The sequence below is a fragment of the Pipistrellus kuhlii genome, unplaced genomic scaffold (genome assembly GCF_014108245.1).
Source record: "Pipistrellus kuhlii isolate mPipKuh1 unplaced genomic scaffold, mPipKuh1.p scaffold_m20_p_37, whole genome shotgun sequence".
Lineage (NCBI taxonomy): Eukaryota > Metazoa > Chordata > Mammalia > Chiroptera > Vespertilionidae > Pipistrellus > Pipistrellus kuhlii.
The window spans coordinates 3,303,031-3,315,072 of NW_023425537.1; the positions used below are offsets into that span (position 1 = coordinate 3,303,031).

At 48.7% G+C, this 12,042-nt stretch overlaps 1 protein-coding gene across 1 annotated transcript; it reads left to right on the top strand.

The window, feature by feature from the left end:
* The first annotated feature begins 4,785 nt into the window (after positions 1-4,785).
* LOC118702099 (keratin, type I cuticular Ha7-like) lies at positions 4,786-9,255 on the top strand. Its single transcript, XM_036407746.2, has 7 exons — positions 4,786-5,229; positions 6,240-6,322; positions 7,281-7,437; positions 7,732-7,893; positions 7,994-8,119; positions 8,486-8,706; positions 8,925-9,255. Exons 1-7 carry the CDS (start codon positions 4,801-4,803, stop codon positions 9,058-9,060), a joined length of 1,314 nt encoding a protein of 437 aa, XP_036263639.1. The 5' UTR covers positions 4,786-4,800; the 3' UTR covers positions 9,061-9,255.
* The last annotated feature ends 2,787 nt before the right edge of the window (positions 9,256-12,042 follow it).

Below are 12,042 nucleotides of genomic sequence, written 5' to 3' on the forward strand. Positions count from 1 at the left end.
ATGGCAGCATTGTATGGTGGCTAGAGCACATGTTCCAGATTCTGGCAGACCTGGGCTCCAATTCCACCTCTGCAACACCAGCTGAGTGAAGTTGGCCAGGTCACTATACTCTCTTGAGACCTATTCGTAAAATTAGAATAATGTACTTCCCTCTCACCACTGTGAAGGGATAATCCAGGAAATGTTTCCAGCATATACTAGGAGAAGGTACTCAATGAATACTGGTTTATGGGGCTTCCCGGGAACCAACAGGGACAGTCTTTTCTTCATTGATAGAAAGAGGAGGTAATGGGGTGGTAGCAGAATCTGTCAGCAGCACCAGGAACAACATCTTCCCATGCGGTTTCCCAAAGGTTTATCCATACTTCCATCCACTTATAACAATCACGAAAACCATCGACAGTTGTTATTGGAGTTCAATTTCCAACGCCAAGTGACCTAACAAAAATTTTAAAGAAGCATTCTTTGGGCTGTCAGAAGACAAGAATTCCATTGGGCTCTTTTGGGCTTCCTTCTATTAAGTGACCCCGAAGAGTCATATGTTTTAAACAGTGGTCAGAATCACTTCCTGTATGAGGACCATGGACATCCGGTCGGTCTCCCAACCCCTGGTCAGGTCACACCCTGAATGCATTTTAATTGTGGGACCCCCATGGCTACTAGGCCTGCAGGAATGGCTACTCAGACCTGGAAGGGACTGCAGGTTAGGGGGGATGGCTGGCCCTGGGCACTTGGACAAAGGTCTTGTTCAGTCATTATTGCAGCCTGAGGGCTCGGGGCTCCCTCTGGTACCAAATCCAAGCACTCCTCTTCCTCGGGGTGATTCTCTGTCTGCATGTCATCTTCCCCTCTGTGGCCTGGTTGCATCATGATCCCCTCACTGATTGGCCTTGGATGTGTATCTGCTTTTGCTTTGGTCACAATAATTTCAGCCAGATTGATTATTTTCCTCCCCCTGAGACTCTGGCTGCGTTGGCATGAGACCAGAGCCAGTTTGGAGCCACCTACCACTAATCTCACTAATCTTCAGTCAACCATCCCTGCACTTCTGATGTGCTGGATGGGAATATTTCTTTCCAGTGGGGTCTCTTCAGGCGCTTCCACCCACCATCTTTTTTCCAACTCCAAATGCCATTTTCTCAAGTCCAGTGGGAAGGAGGTGGTGGCTGGCCGTGGATCAAGGAGCTTTGGGAAGGGGTCCACACTTCTGCGCCCACTACCCACACCAGGAAACCAAAAAAATCAAGGTGGAATTCTGTGCTCTCCAGAGCAAGAGCATTTGAAATGTAGATACTAGGTTTTCTGTGGTCCACCCTGTGTGACCCAAGATCCTGCCTCATCCTCTACCCATATTCCTTTGCTCTTCCCAAGAACAGAATCAATGCGTCCCTTCTCATGACCACTTACAATCACTTCCACAAGTACATCTTGTTAAATCATTTTTGTCTTTTTTCATCAATTCAGTGTTTCCCGACTTTTTCCTTGTCCATGGCTTTTCATTTAATGAATATATATTTTTTCAAAACCTCACCTCACTTAATGTTCTTTTTACTTTCAAAAATATAAATACCAAACTCATTTTATGACTAAAAGACAGCTCATTTAGAATCCAGGTTTTGCTTGCTTTCAGACAACTCTCCTTCCATCCAAAATATCTCCCCCGCCACTGTTTTAGAGATTCCAAATGCCAATCCCTTCTAGGGTCATTCTCCCATTGAGAAGCAGGGCTCGCGGTCAGGTTTGAGCTTTGGGCTGCCTCATCCTCCCTAACTGCCTTCAAGCATAAGAAACCTTAGCAGCTCAGGAGGGGCTTCTCAGTAGGTCCAAACAGTCCAGACTCCAGAGAATTATCTCTGACCCCTTGGTGGCCAGTCTCACTCACTACATGTCACATTCTCCACACTTAATTCCCCTTCTCTCCCTTTAGCCAGCTCTTTGCCTTGACTTCCCAGCTTCCTTTCCCATCACATTATACTCCTAAGGTGACCTCAAGAACATTTTGGTCACATATTCAGCCTATGAGAGTCCTTTTGGGACATCTCTGTCCTCCATCCTTTCCTTACTATTGGCACTGGTAGTGGCTGGAGTGGGTTTCCATCATGTGCTACCTGGACTCTGGTAAGAGCCTCCTCCTGTCCATCTTCCACGCTCCAGACCATCTCTTTGATACTCTACATCTCTAAGGTTCTGTGGCCTCTCCTTCCTTTGAGTTACATGGCCTAGCTATACTGCTCTTAGTTTTTTGAGAAACGGGGTTTCTCTGATTCATCTCTGTAGGCCCCATAGTGCCTTGAGAGGGCATTGCTATGGCAGGAACTCATGAATATTGGAGTGGGTCACTGTGAAAACCCTGCCTTGGTAATACTGCCCATATCTACTGGCAGCCTCTTAATCCAGACTCATCAGAAATTCACTTCTAATGCCTCAACTTAAGAGTGATAGGAACTATGGTGAATGTATACAGAGGGATATACTCAGGATGGCAGGCAAGGGGACTTAGAACCATGCTAAATAAAGACCCAAGAATGAGAAATCACATAGCAGTCTTAAAGAGCTGAAGGTCTGCTATAGGGCAGAATGACTGGATTATTCCTCTCTGGAACCCCATGGGTAGAATGAGAAAGAAAACAAACTAAAGAGCAAACTCTGGCTTACTTGCTAATGTATCACTTGCACTCAAAGCCTGTGCCTGTCTGCACAGGTAGGAAATCAATAACTATTTGCTGAATGCATGAATAAAAGAACAAATGGAAACAATAGGTAGAACTAGCAGGGAGGTAGATCTGTCTCTGCATAAAGAACTTTCTAAGAATCCTGATGTGGGAAGTCTTCTAAAGCAAAGCTAGCTATTATTTATCTCTTGATTCCAGTGTCTCGTACAAAGCCTGGCCTACTGGGAGCCACAGGGGCCAAGTTGGCCAGAGATGAGTCATCTTGGAAAGTGGTCGTCTGGGCAACTAGTTAGAGGGGGGTATCAGAAGGGATTCAATGCCAAAGGGTCAAGACTAGTGGACTTTGAGATCCCTTTTGGCTGGATATTTGATGTTTTTGAGCCAACTATGACAATGTACTGCTGCCTCCAGGGCACTCCCAGGGCAGGTGCATTCATTCATCTTAAGAATAGGGTCAAAGTAGCGTCTTCCTTAGCATAGTCTTGAAGCTGGCTGGCTGCCCTTTTCCAGGGCTTATTAAACGACTGGCCGCAAACTTCTGATGCGCTGAATGTGTCTGAAGATTAAGGAAATTTAAATTTTGTCCTAGAGTCTCCTAAGTAATGGGCAATCAAGGTAGGTGCATTTCAAAGAAATGCAAGAAGTTTCAAAAGGTGAAACATCAAAGTTCTTGAGTGGGTATCTTTTAAAATAAGGCGAGGAGGAAGTCAGTGGGTGAGAGTGTCTGACGAGGGAAAATGCCCAGAAAGGATGGGGAGGTGCCTGAGAACAGACACGCTAAAGTAGAAATCACTGCCTGCCTTAATTAGACGGCAGACTCCAACTGGGACATAATTTTAGTTCCTGGGAATCACAAATCACCCAGTTTCATTCCCAAGTGTCTTCCCCACTTCCAAAACTGCTCATCGGCTTCACACTGGCACATGGAAAGTCTTAATTGCCAAAGTCAGTTTGATTCGTTGTATTTTCATTTTAATTCAGCTCAAAATACTTTCGTTTCTCATTTGATTTTGCCTATGTCCTTTGGGTTATTCAAGTATGTTATATAGTTTTCAAACACCAAAATCAACTTAGAATTTGGGTTCTTCTTTCATTGCTCTGTCCCACAGAAGGAAACTTCCTTCTCCTTTCTGTTACTTTCCTTCACAAGGATTTTGGCTATTTTCCCTCAGAGTTGAGGAAAGTCAGCTACCAGGGGCAGATCTTTTCTTTGATTGGCCTTTATCTGAAGACTATACATGGGATGGCCCTGGCATTTGAGGCTCTCACAATCTGGACTAAACACAACTTTCCAGGAGGTGCATGTATGTCTTCATAATAAGTGCCCACACAGTTAGATTCTTTCTCACTTCCCAAGAATGTTTGATTCTGTTCTCTGTGAGAGCTACCCTCTTCCCCAATCCCTCATGGAAACCGTCATTCAAAACACGTTTTAGACGCTCCCTATTCAGTGAAGTCTTTTTCTGATCTCTCCAGGTGCTCTCTTTTAAAATCTTCACAGCTCTTTTATTAAAAAATATGTTTAACACTCCTCCTACTGCCTTTATAATATCAAAGCCATTACCTTTCTTCTCTCTCTTATTAAAATCGAACACCGGTCCCTCCAAACAGGCCAAGCAGTGCCCGTTCCCCCAGCACTCCATACATATCTGCTGGGGGAAATGGTGATTTTTCTCTTTCCTCAATGTGCCTGATGGACTAGCATCTTAGATTTTGCCATGATTTCAACATACTAAGGTAGGAAAAGACAGAGGTTTTGAGGACGTTTTAGGAGTCCCAGGGTCTTAATTATCTCACAGACACAGGCTGACAGCGGGAAAAGAATCCACAGGTCCAGAGTGTGGGCGGCTCAACGAAGAGCTTTTTCCCCGTGTGCGAGGGCTCCGCATGGATGAGCAGCATCCTGTGTGGGGTAGGCCTCTTTTATGAACTCATTAACTCTTCATAGGAGACAAAATCTCTGACTAACCGAGGGATCGTATAACATTCGATATACATATTAATGAGCAAAATGCCAGTTTTCTTGCACCAACTCCCACTACAGGCTTATATAAGATCTAGAGAAGGGAGATTTTAGGCTCCAGCAAATGCAACCGTGAACTAAGCTGGAGTCCAGCCTTTGAGCGCCATGACTTCCGACCACTGGAGTTCTCCGCTCAGGGGGCAGGTTTCAGAGGCCAAAACTGCCTGCCAGGGCCTCCTGGCCAGCCTGGCACATGCCAATCGAGTTAGAGTGGGGACCACCTCTCTGGGGCGACCCAATCTCTGCCTGCCCAACAGCTGCCACAACGTTTGCCCCTTGCCAGGGATCCGCCATATTCCTGCCAACATCGGAAGCTGTGGGGCCTATGGTGAAGGCACCCTGAACGGCCATGAGAAGGAGACCATGCAGTTCCTGAACGACCGCCTGGCCAACTACCTGCAGAAGGTGCGGCAGCTGGAGCAGGAGAACGCGGATCTGGAGACCAAGATCCGGGAGTGGAGCAAATGCCATGAGACCACCATGTGCCCCAACTATCAGGGCTACTTCCGGACCCTTGAGGAGCTCCAGCAGAAGGTGAGGTTTAGGGTTCTTCAGGTCATGGGTTGGCAAACTGTGGTCCATGGGCTAAATCTGGCTTGCTGCTTGATTTTGTAAATAAAGTGTTATTGGTACAGCTGTGTGTGCTATTTCATTGAGGTATGGTCTTTGGCTGTCTTTGTGCTACAGTGGCAGAGTTGAGTAGTCATGACTGAGACTCATGGTCTGCAAAGCCTAAAATATTTACTATCTGGCTCTTTACAAAGATTACTGACCCTTGCCCTAAATGTCCAGGGCCTAGACTGGAAGTGGAAGCAGCAATAGCTGAAATGTTTTTTAGATGTGGGAAGAGAAACTCTTGAGTGGAGGTAAATGGGGACGTGTAAAGGATGAGACATAGGATTTGACTCCCCAGGATTCTGAGTTTATGCTTACTTAGGTTCAGTACTTACAATTCCTATACTAGAGTTGCAAAAACTGAAACTAACTTCTAGTGCAGTAAAAGGGGTCAGAAGAGTATGCTCCAATGTCCTGCATGAGCCAGAGTATATCCATCAGTAGCACTCGCCTCTTATGCACATCATCTGTCCCCTCTGATGATCAAGTCAATGCTGCTTAAGAGCCTACACCTTAGTTCTGAAGATAGGAAGACAAAGAATGTCAGAATGGCCCCCCACAGAAATCTGGCTAGTTTCACAGAAGACCTTTGGGGAGGTTGACCAACCAGCGCAAAGGACTTCTTATTAGGAATGGATCCCACCTTAAAACTTTCATAACCAGCCACTGTTCTCTGGTCCAGACTCCAGATGTTTTTGTTTAGATCTGGCTAAGCATCACATCTGGCAAAATAAAATGATCGTTTTTATATGTTCAGTTTGTACCCCCACCTCTGGCCCTGCACCACACAAGCATCTCTTACATGTTTGGGAGTTTGTGTTTGTCCAAGGGGATGTTGCAGTTTGAACCCAGCCAACAGGACTTCTTTTGACCTGAGGCCACAGATGGTCTGAGAACAGTAAATCACTGAGCCTACTTTCTTTCCTCAGATCCTGAGCATCAAATCTGAGAACAACAGGCTGGTCATCCAAGTCGACAATGCCAAGATGGCTGCAGATGACTTCAGGACCAAGTGAGTTGGGGTCAGATGGGGAGGGGGCAGAGCCAGATGCCTCTCCTGGCTTCTCTCCTGTGATGCAGTTGGCATCAGAGATGTAATCAACCAGGACCAAACCAACAGTCCCAGCAAGAGAAAACAAAGAGCAATGAAGCCCAAGATCTTGGAAGAACAATTCCCCCCCGCCCCCCCATAATTGTTTAGCCTTTAGAGTTTAGAGCCACTGGCCACTTGATTGTATTGTAAGAAGAACCTTGTGAAGCATGCAGGGCAGTGATGGTCTCTCCTTTATGAGAATGCAGAGACTAAGTGCTTTCCAGAAGTCACGTGGCTACTGAGAGGTAGAACTGGAACTTGGCCCCTGATTTCCTACCCTGAGGCCATTTCCTATGAGCTTTGCTGCCCCGGTGAGGACATGGTTCCACACTGCAGCCTGACTACTTTGTGAGCTCTAGTAATTCATGATGCCGCGGAGGCATGTGGAGGTCAAAGGGTTCATACCTCCTGAGAAGGTCCCTCCTGGGAGCAGGAAGGGGCCTTACCTTTTATCATCTTTCTTCAGGGCACATGGAAGCCTCACGCCTCTAGAGCTGAAGAAAGACATTTCCTTCCTTCCATTCTCACTGTTGGCTTTTAATCTGAGAGAGATTCCGGGGTCCATCTCAGAGGGAAAATGGAAGAGGGGGTTCTGCAGTGATCACACTGCATCGTAATTACCTCATTACTCTGCTGCCTCCCCTCTGGCCATCAGCCACCTGTCCATCCCGGTATCCTCAGTACCGGCCACTTTGCTGGTTCATCTTAGGTGCTTAGTGTTGAATGAATGGGGAATATCCTATTGCTTTCTATGAGCACAGCAAACGCCAACTCACAATGAGACTGCAGAGAGAAGCCAGTGATATTATGTCTGTAAGTTGGGTCCTGGAGTAACTTCTACCCTTGAACCCCAACTCCTATACCTGACCTGGTAAAGGTACCAGACGGAGCACTCACTCCACCAGCTGGTGGAAGATGACATTTGCGGCCTGCGCAGGGCGCTGGATGATCTCACACTTGCCAAGTGCGACCTGGAGGCCCAGGTGGAGTCCCTGAAGGAGGAGTTGCTCTGCCTCAACAAGAACCATGAACAGGTGGGTCCTCTGTGTGATCGTGTAGACATCTGGGGGGGGGGGGGAGTGAATTCAAGCTCAGTTGAAGGAAGAAATGAGGTTCTTCCTCTGGCTCAGGATGGAAGCTTTGCAGGCCCTGCCTGTGGTTAAGCCTCAGAAGCTATGAAGAGGAGCTCTGGTATTCGGTGGGAGCATGCTCTTCATCCGCAGAGGGTGAAGAAACATTGGGATGATGGGCAGTGTGAGATCATTGAGGCTTTGGGTGGAGGGCAGTGGGGGCTCAGTGAATAGGACGTCCTCCTCCTGTGCTCGCAGGTAGTCCACATTCTGACATGCCAGCTGGAAGACAAGCTCCAGATTGAGCTGGACACGGAGCCCACCGTGGACCTGAGCAGGGTGCTGGAGGAGATGCGGTGCCAGTACGAGACCATGGTGGAGACCAACCGGCGTGATGTGGAGCAGTGGTTCGAAGCTCAGGTGAGGCGGTGCTGTGCTGCAGGGGGTGGGGGACAGGGGGACCCCGGCTTCCCTGTGGGCCAGCGAGCTGACCTGTGTTGTTGGACCCACTGTGTTCCAGTCTGAAGGCATCAGCCTGCAGGCTACGTCCTGCTCCGAGGAGCTGCAGTGCTGCCAGTCGGAGATCCTGGAGCTGAGACGCACAGTGAACGCCCTGGAGGTGGAGCTTCAGGCTCAGCACAACCTGGTGAGCTCCTGTGCGTGCATGGAAGACTGGGCTTGGCTCCCACACCCAGGAGCAGTTCCCGGTTCAGTACATGCCTCCCTTAAATAGAGCCCAGGGCACAGCCTGCACCTTGGTCTCATCTCCTTAGTATTGAACATTCTCATGATGTGAATGCTGAGGGGATGAACATTAACCCAGATGAGGGAGGTTCTGCAAACCCAACCTAAGGTCTCTGATGAAGAGCCATAGCTCGTAGTCCATTCCTCCAGCTGGAGACTGCTAACAGGAGCTGGACCTCTTGGGGGTGTCATTGTCTGCAGACATGCTTTTTAACCTGGGCAGGAATACATGCTTCTAACCTGCTTATTGTTTTCTTTGGCATCACAGAAGGACTGTCTGCAGAACTCCCTGTGTGAGGCCGAGGCCCGCTTCGGCACCGAGCTGGCCCAGATGCAGTGCCTGATCAGCACCGTGGAGAAGCAGCTGGCCGAGATCCGGGCTGACCTGGAGCGGCAGAACCAGGAGTACCAGGTGCTGCTGGACGTCAAGGCCCGGCTGGAGTGTGAGATCGCCACGTACCGGAACCTTCTAGAGAGCGAGGACTGCACGTAGGTCCTCTGATGTCTGTGTCAATGTCACGTGAAAGAGCAGAGACCTCTTATTGGCAATGCCCTAGTGATGGCATTGCAGATGCAGTCTTTGAAGGCAAACTTGTTACCCAAGGTCTAAAACCTTGTTTGCTCCTCCAGTTCTGAAGAACTGGTATACTTCTGTCTTTCGTGAACTTCTGATGCCAATGTTACAAACAGCGATTTTCTCTTTGCAGGCTTCCCTGTAACCCATGCACAACCCCAGCCTCCAGCACCCCCTGTCCAGCCCCTGCAGCCTGCACCCCCTGCCCTCCCTGCCCTTCCAGGCCTCTTCAGGCCTCCCATGGGCCCTGCTCATCGCCTCAGAGCTGACATATTCCTCAGCTTGAGGAGCCAGAAAACAGAACATGATCCTCCTGCTCCATCGAGCCTCAGCCAGCCCCGGAGCCTGGAGCCAGGCAGGCGGTGCTTCTCCTTGGGGGGATTCCTGTCCTGCAGCTCAGCACTGGGCCCTGGACCTGTGCTTCCTTTTCTCTCTTCCATTGCCTCCTGGTCTCTCTGAGATGTGGCAGGCAACCTTGTTTTTATTTTACTAATAAACTTGACCTTCTGCAGCATAAGGAGGCCAGAGCCTGTGGTCTCAGCGTCTCCATCCCACACGGAGAGCAATGCTGGGAGCTCCTTGAACCAACAGTTCCCGCAGAAGCAGAGCTTGTGGCTCTGGGAGATGGCAGATGACTGAGGTTGAACTGGGACCGCAGCAAAATGGCACAGAGAAGAGATGCCTGGCTCTGGACCTGACCAAGCCTATTCAGACCTGGATTCACAGAGCTTTTAAGATACAGACACTAAAAAAAACCTGCCCCTCTATCTGGCTGAAGCATCACAATTCTTGTGCGGAGGAAAAAGCTCCATCCAGAGGTCCTGCCGGGTCTCTGCATAAAGTCAGCTTTCGGGACCTTATGCTCCTGACCAGCAAGGCCCCGTGCTCATGCTGGGCGTTACAGACATTGTGACTAGGGTGCTACTGAATCGCGCAAGCGGGGAGCGGCTGTTACGATTCTCAGCTGGTGGCTGAGTCAAGGCTTGACCACAGTCCCTTTGAACTAGATCCAAAGTCCATCCTCTGGGAGCTTTCAAGGGAAAAACAATCCAACATGAGAAGGGCCAGGGTGATGGTTAAGTGTGGTCCTCCAACCGGTAGCACCAGCACTACCTGGAAACTTGTGGAAAATTTACATTCTTGAGCCCCACCCGAGACTTTCTGAATCAGACTTCCGGATGATTCTATGCTCTCTCATGTTTGAGAACCACCGGGTTAGGGGCTTTATTTGGGGAGTGAGCCCTGGCTTGGCCAAACTCTGTGGAAGGGGTTGGCCTTGCTCTCCTGGCCAGTCCCAGGGGGGAGGAATCCCTCAGACTGCTGAGCTAGAGCATTTCCCTTGCATATTACAAAACTCTGGACATATTTAACCCTGGTGACTGCCGGGCCTGTCAGACTATCAGTCTATCCATCAAACTGTCCCATCCCCGCTCCTCATCAGGCTCCAATAGCCAGTCCTTCCGGCAGCTACTGGGCTTGAAACTTGCAGGCAAAAGACACATGGAGGCTCCATGTTTATGCGGAGAACAGCACATCTCCAGAAAGCAGCATTGCACCTGCCAAAGGCAGAAGGCAGGGAGTCCCCATCACAGGAGATGCTCACGCAGGGCCTTTGCAGCCACCTGGTGGGGATGCTGAGGCGGGGACTCGGGCATCTGATGGGGCTGGACAAGATGAATGCAGAGGGTCTTCTAGTCCCCAGATTCTATGACTCTGCTTTCGAGGTCTTATTTGTGTTAAGTGCTAAAGCGGAGCCCTCTCTGCTCTGTGATCCCTCTGAATCGAAGTCACTTGCTGAGACATTTACAAAGCCCAGCTGATGGCTGTTGAATCCAGCCCATTCTGTACAGGAGTGACCACAGTCTCCAGCTCCAGAGGCGGAGAGAGCTCTGGGGCTCTCTGCCTTCAGCTGCTCTCAAGCCTAGACTCTTACCTGTCGGCCACTGTCTGTGTAGACTAGGGGTGTCGAACTCAATCAGAGAAGGGGCCAAAATCTAAAATCCAGCCTAAATCGTGGGCCGAATGGTTTACTGAACAGTCATAAACTGTCATTGTGATGGAAACGCAGCGGAGTGCAGTGATGACAGCGCGGTGCAGGCCACATTGCAAGGCCTGGCGGGACGGATTTGGCCCTCGGGCCTTGTGTTTGACACATGTGGTGTAGACTGATTTGCTTAGGAGGTGTCAGGACTCCGATCCTAGGAAGCTTTGGGAGGGTCAGAGGCTGTCACACCCTCCTCTCCCACCCCACAGTGCCTCTGCTTCCCCCCTCCCCACGTGGTAGAGGAGTTTGTACACAGGTGACACACCCCTGAGGCACTACCTGAGAGTGGGTCCCAATAAGGAAGAGCAATTTTGATTAGTCTTATTTTAGCATCTGAATCAAACACCTTCACCTCCTCCTTTGTACTTAAATAGCTCCTTTCATCCAACTAGTTCAAAGCTGCCTAACAAAAACAAACCCACTTATTCGAGCACATGACAGAGTAGGCAAGCATTATTCTTCCCATTGAAGGGGAGAGAGCGAAGGTGAGTCATTTAGAGGTTGAGGGATTCTTCTGGTGACAAGAAATGAGTCAATGGGGCCCCAGGGTGATTGACCTGTATTTCTTAAGTTCACATCCAATGACCTGTCATTTATAATTATAAGATTAGCTTTGATGAGACATTGTTTGTGTATGTGTGCGCATGTGAAATGGCTTGGGTTCCTGGGAAGAATTGCTGGGTAGACGGGTCAATTATACTTGGGGAGGTGTGAAGAGCTTCCATGGAAACCAAGCAGCCTATCATTACCATCATCCTATCATCGTCACCACCACAATATTCATTTTCTTCATTATCATAATAATCATCATCATCATCTTCACATTGTATTCAAAGATCACATTCATTGAGCTCTAAATTACAGATAAGTTTATATATAAACTCATTTAACCCTTACCACAATCCTATGAAGCCAATGCTTTTGCTATCCCCATTTTGCAGATGAGGAACTGAGGCTCAGAGAGGTTAAGTAACACACCCCAAATCACACAGCTAGATTCAGGAAGTCTGTCTCCAGCAACTGCTCTTAATCTCTGTGCTTGACAGAGTTAAGTCTCACATTGTCTCAGCAGAACCTTAACTACCCACAATGCTTTTCCTTGAAGGAAATGAGAGAGTGTTTATGCCAGAGGAACCATTTCTGAGGTTTTATGTCACAAAAGGTGATACAAGAATGAAATTCCTATAGCATCTCAAGATAGCTTGTG

Bases quoted from the DNA above. Each gene is read 5' to 3' on its own strand.
- LOC118702099 (XM_036407746.2), top strand. From the start codon at position 4,801: ATGACTTCCGACCACTGGAGTTCTCCGCTCAGGGGGCAGGTTTCAGAG. The intron at 7,894-7,993 runs GTGAGGCGGTGC...ACTGTGTTCCAG, and splicing joins AGCAGTGGTTCGAAGCTCAG to TCTGAAGGCATCAGCCTGCA. The intron at 8,120-8,485 runs GTGAGCTCCTGT...TTGGCATCACAG, and splicing joins TTCAGGCTCAGCACAACCTG to AAGGACTGTCTGCAGAACTC.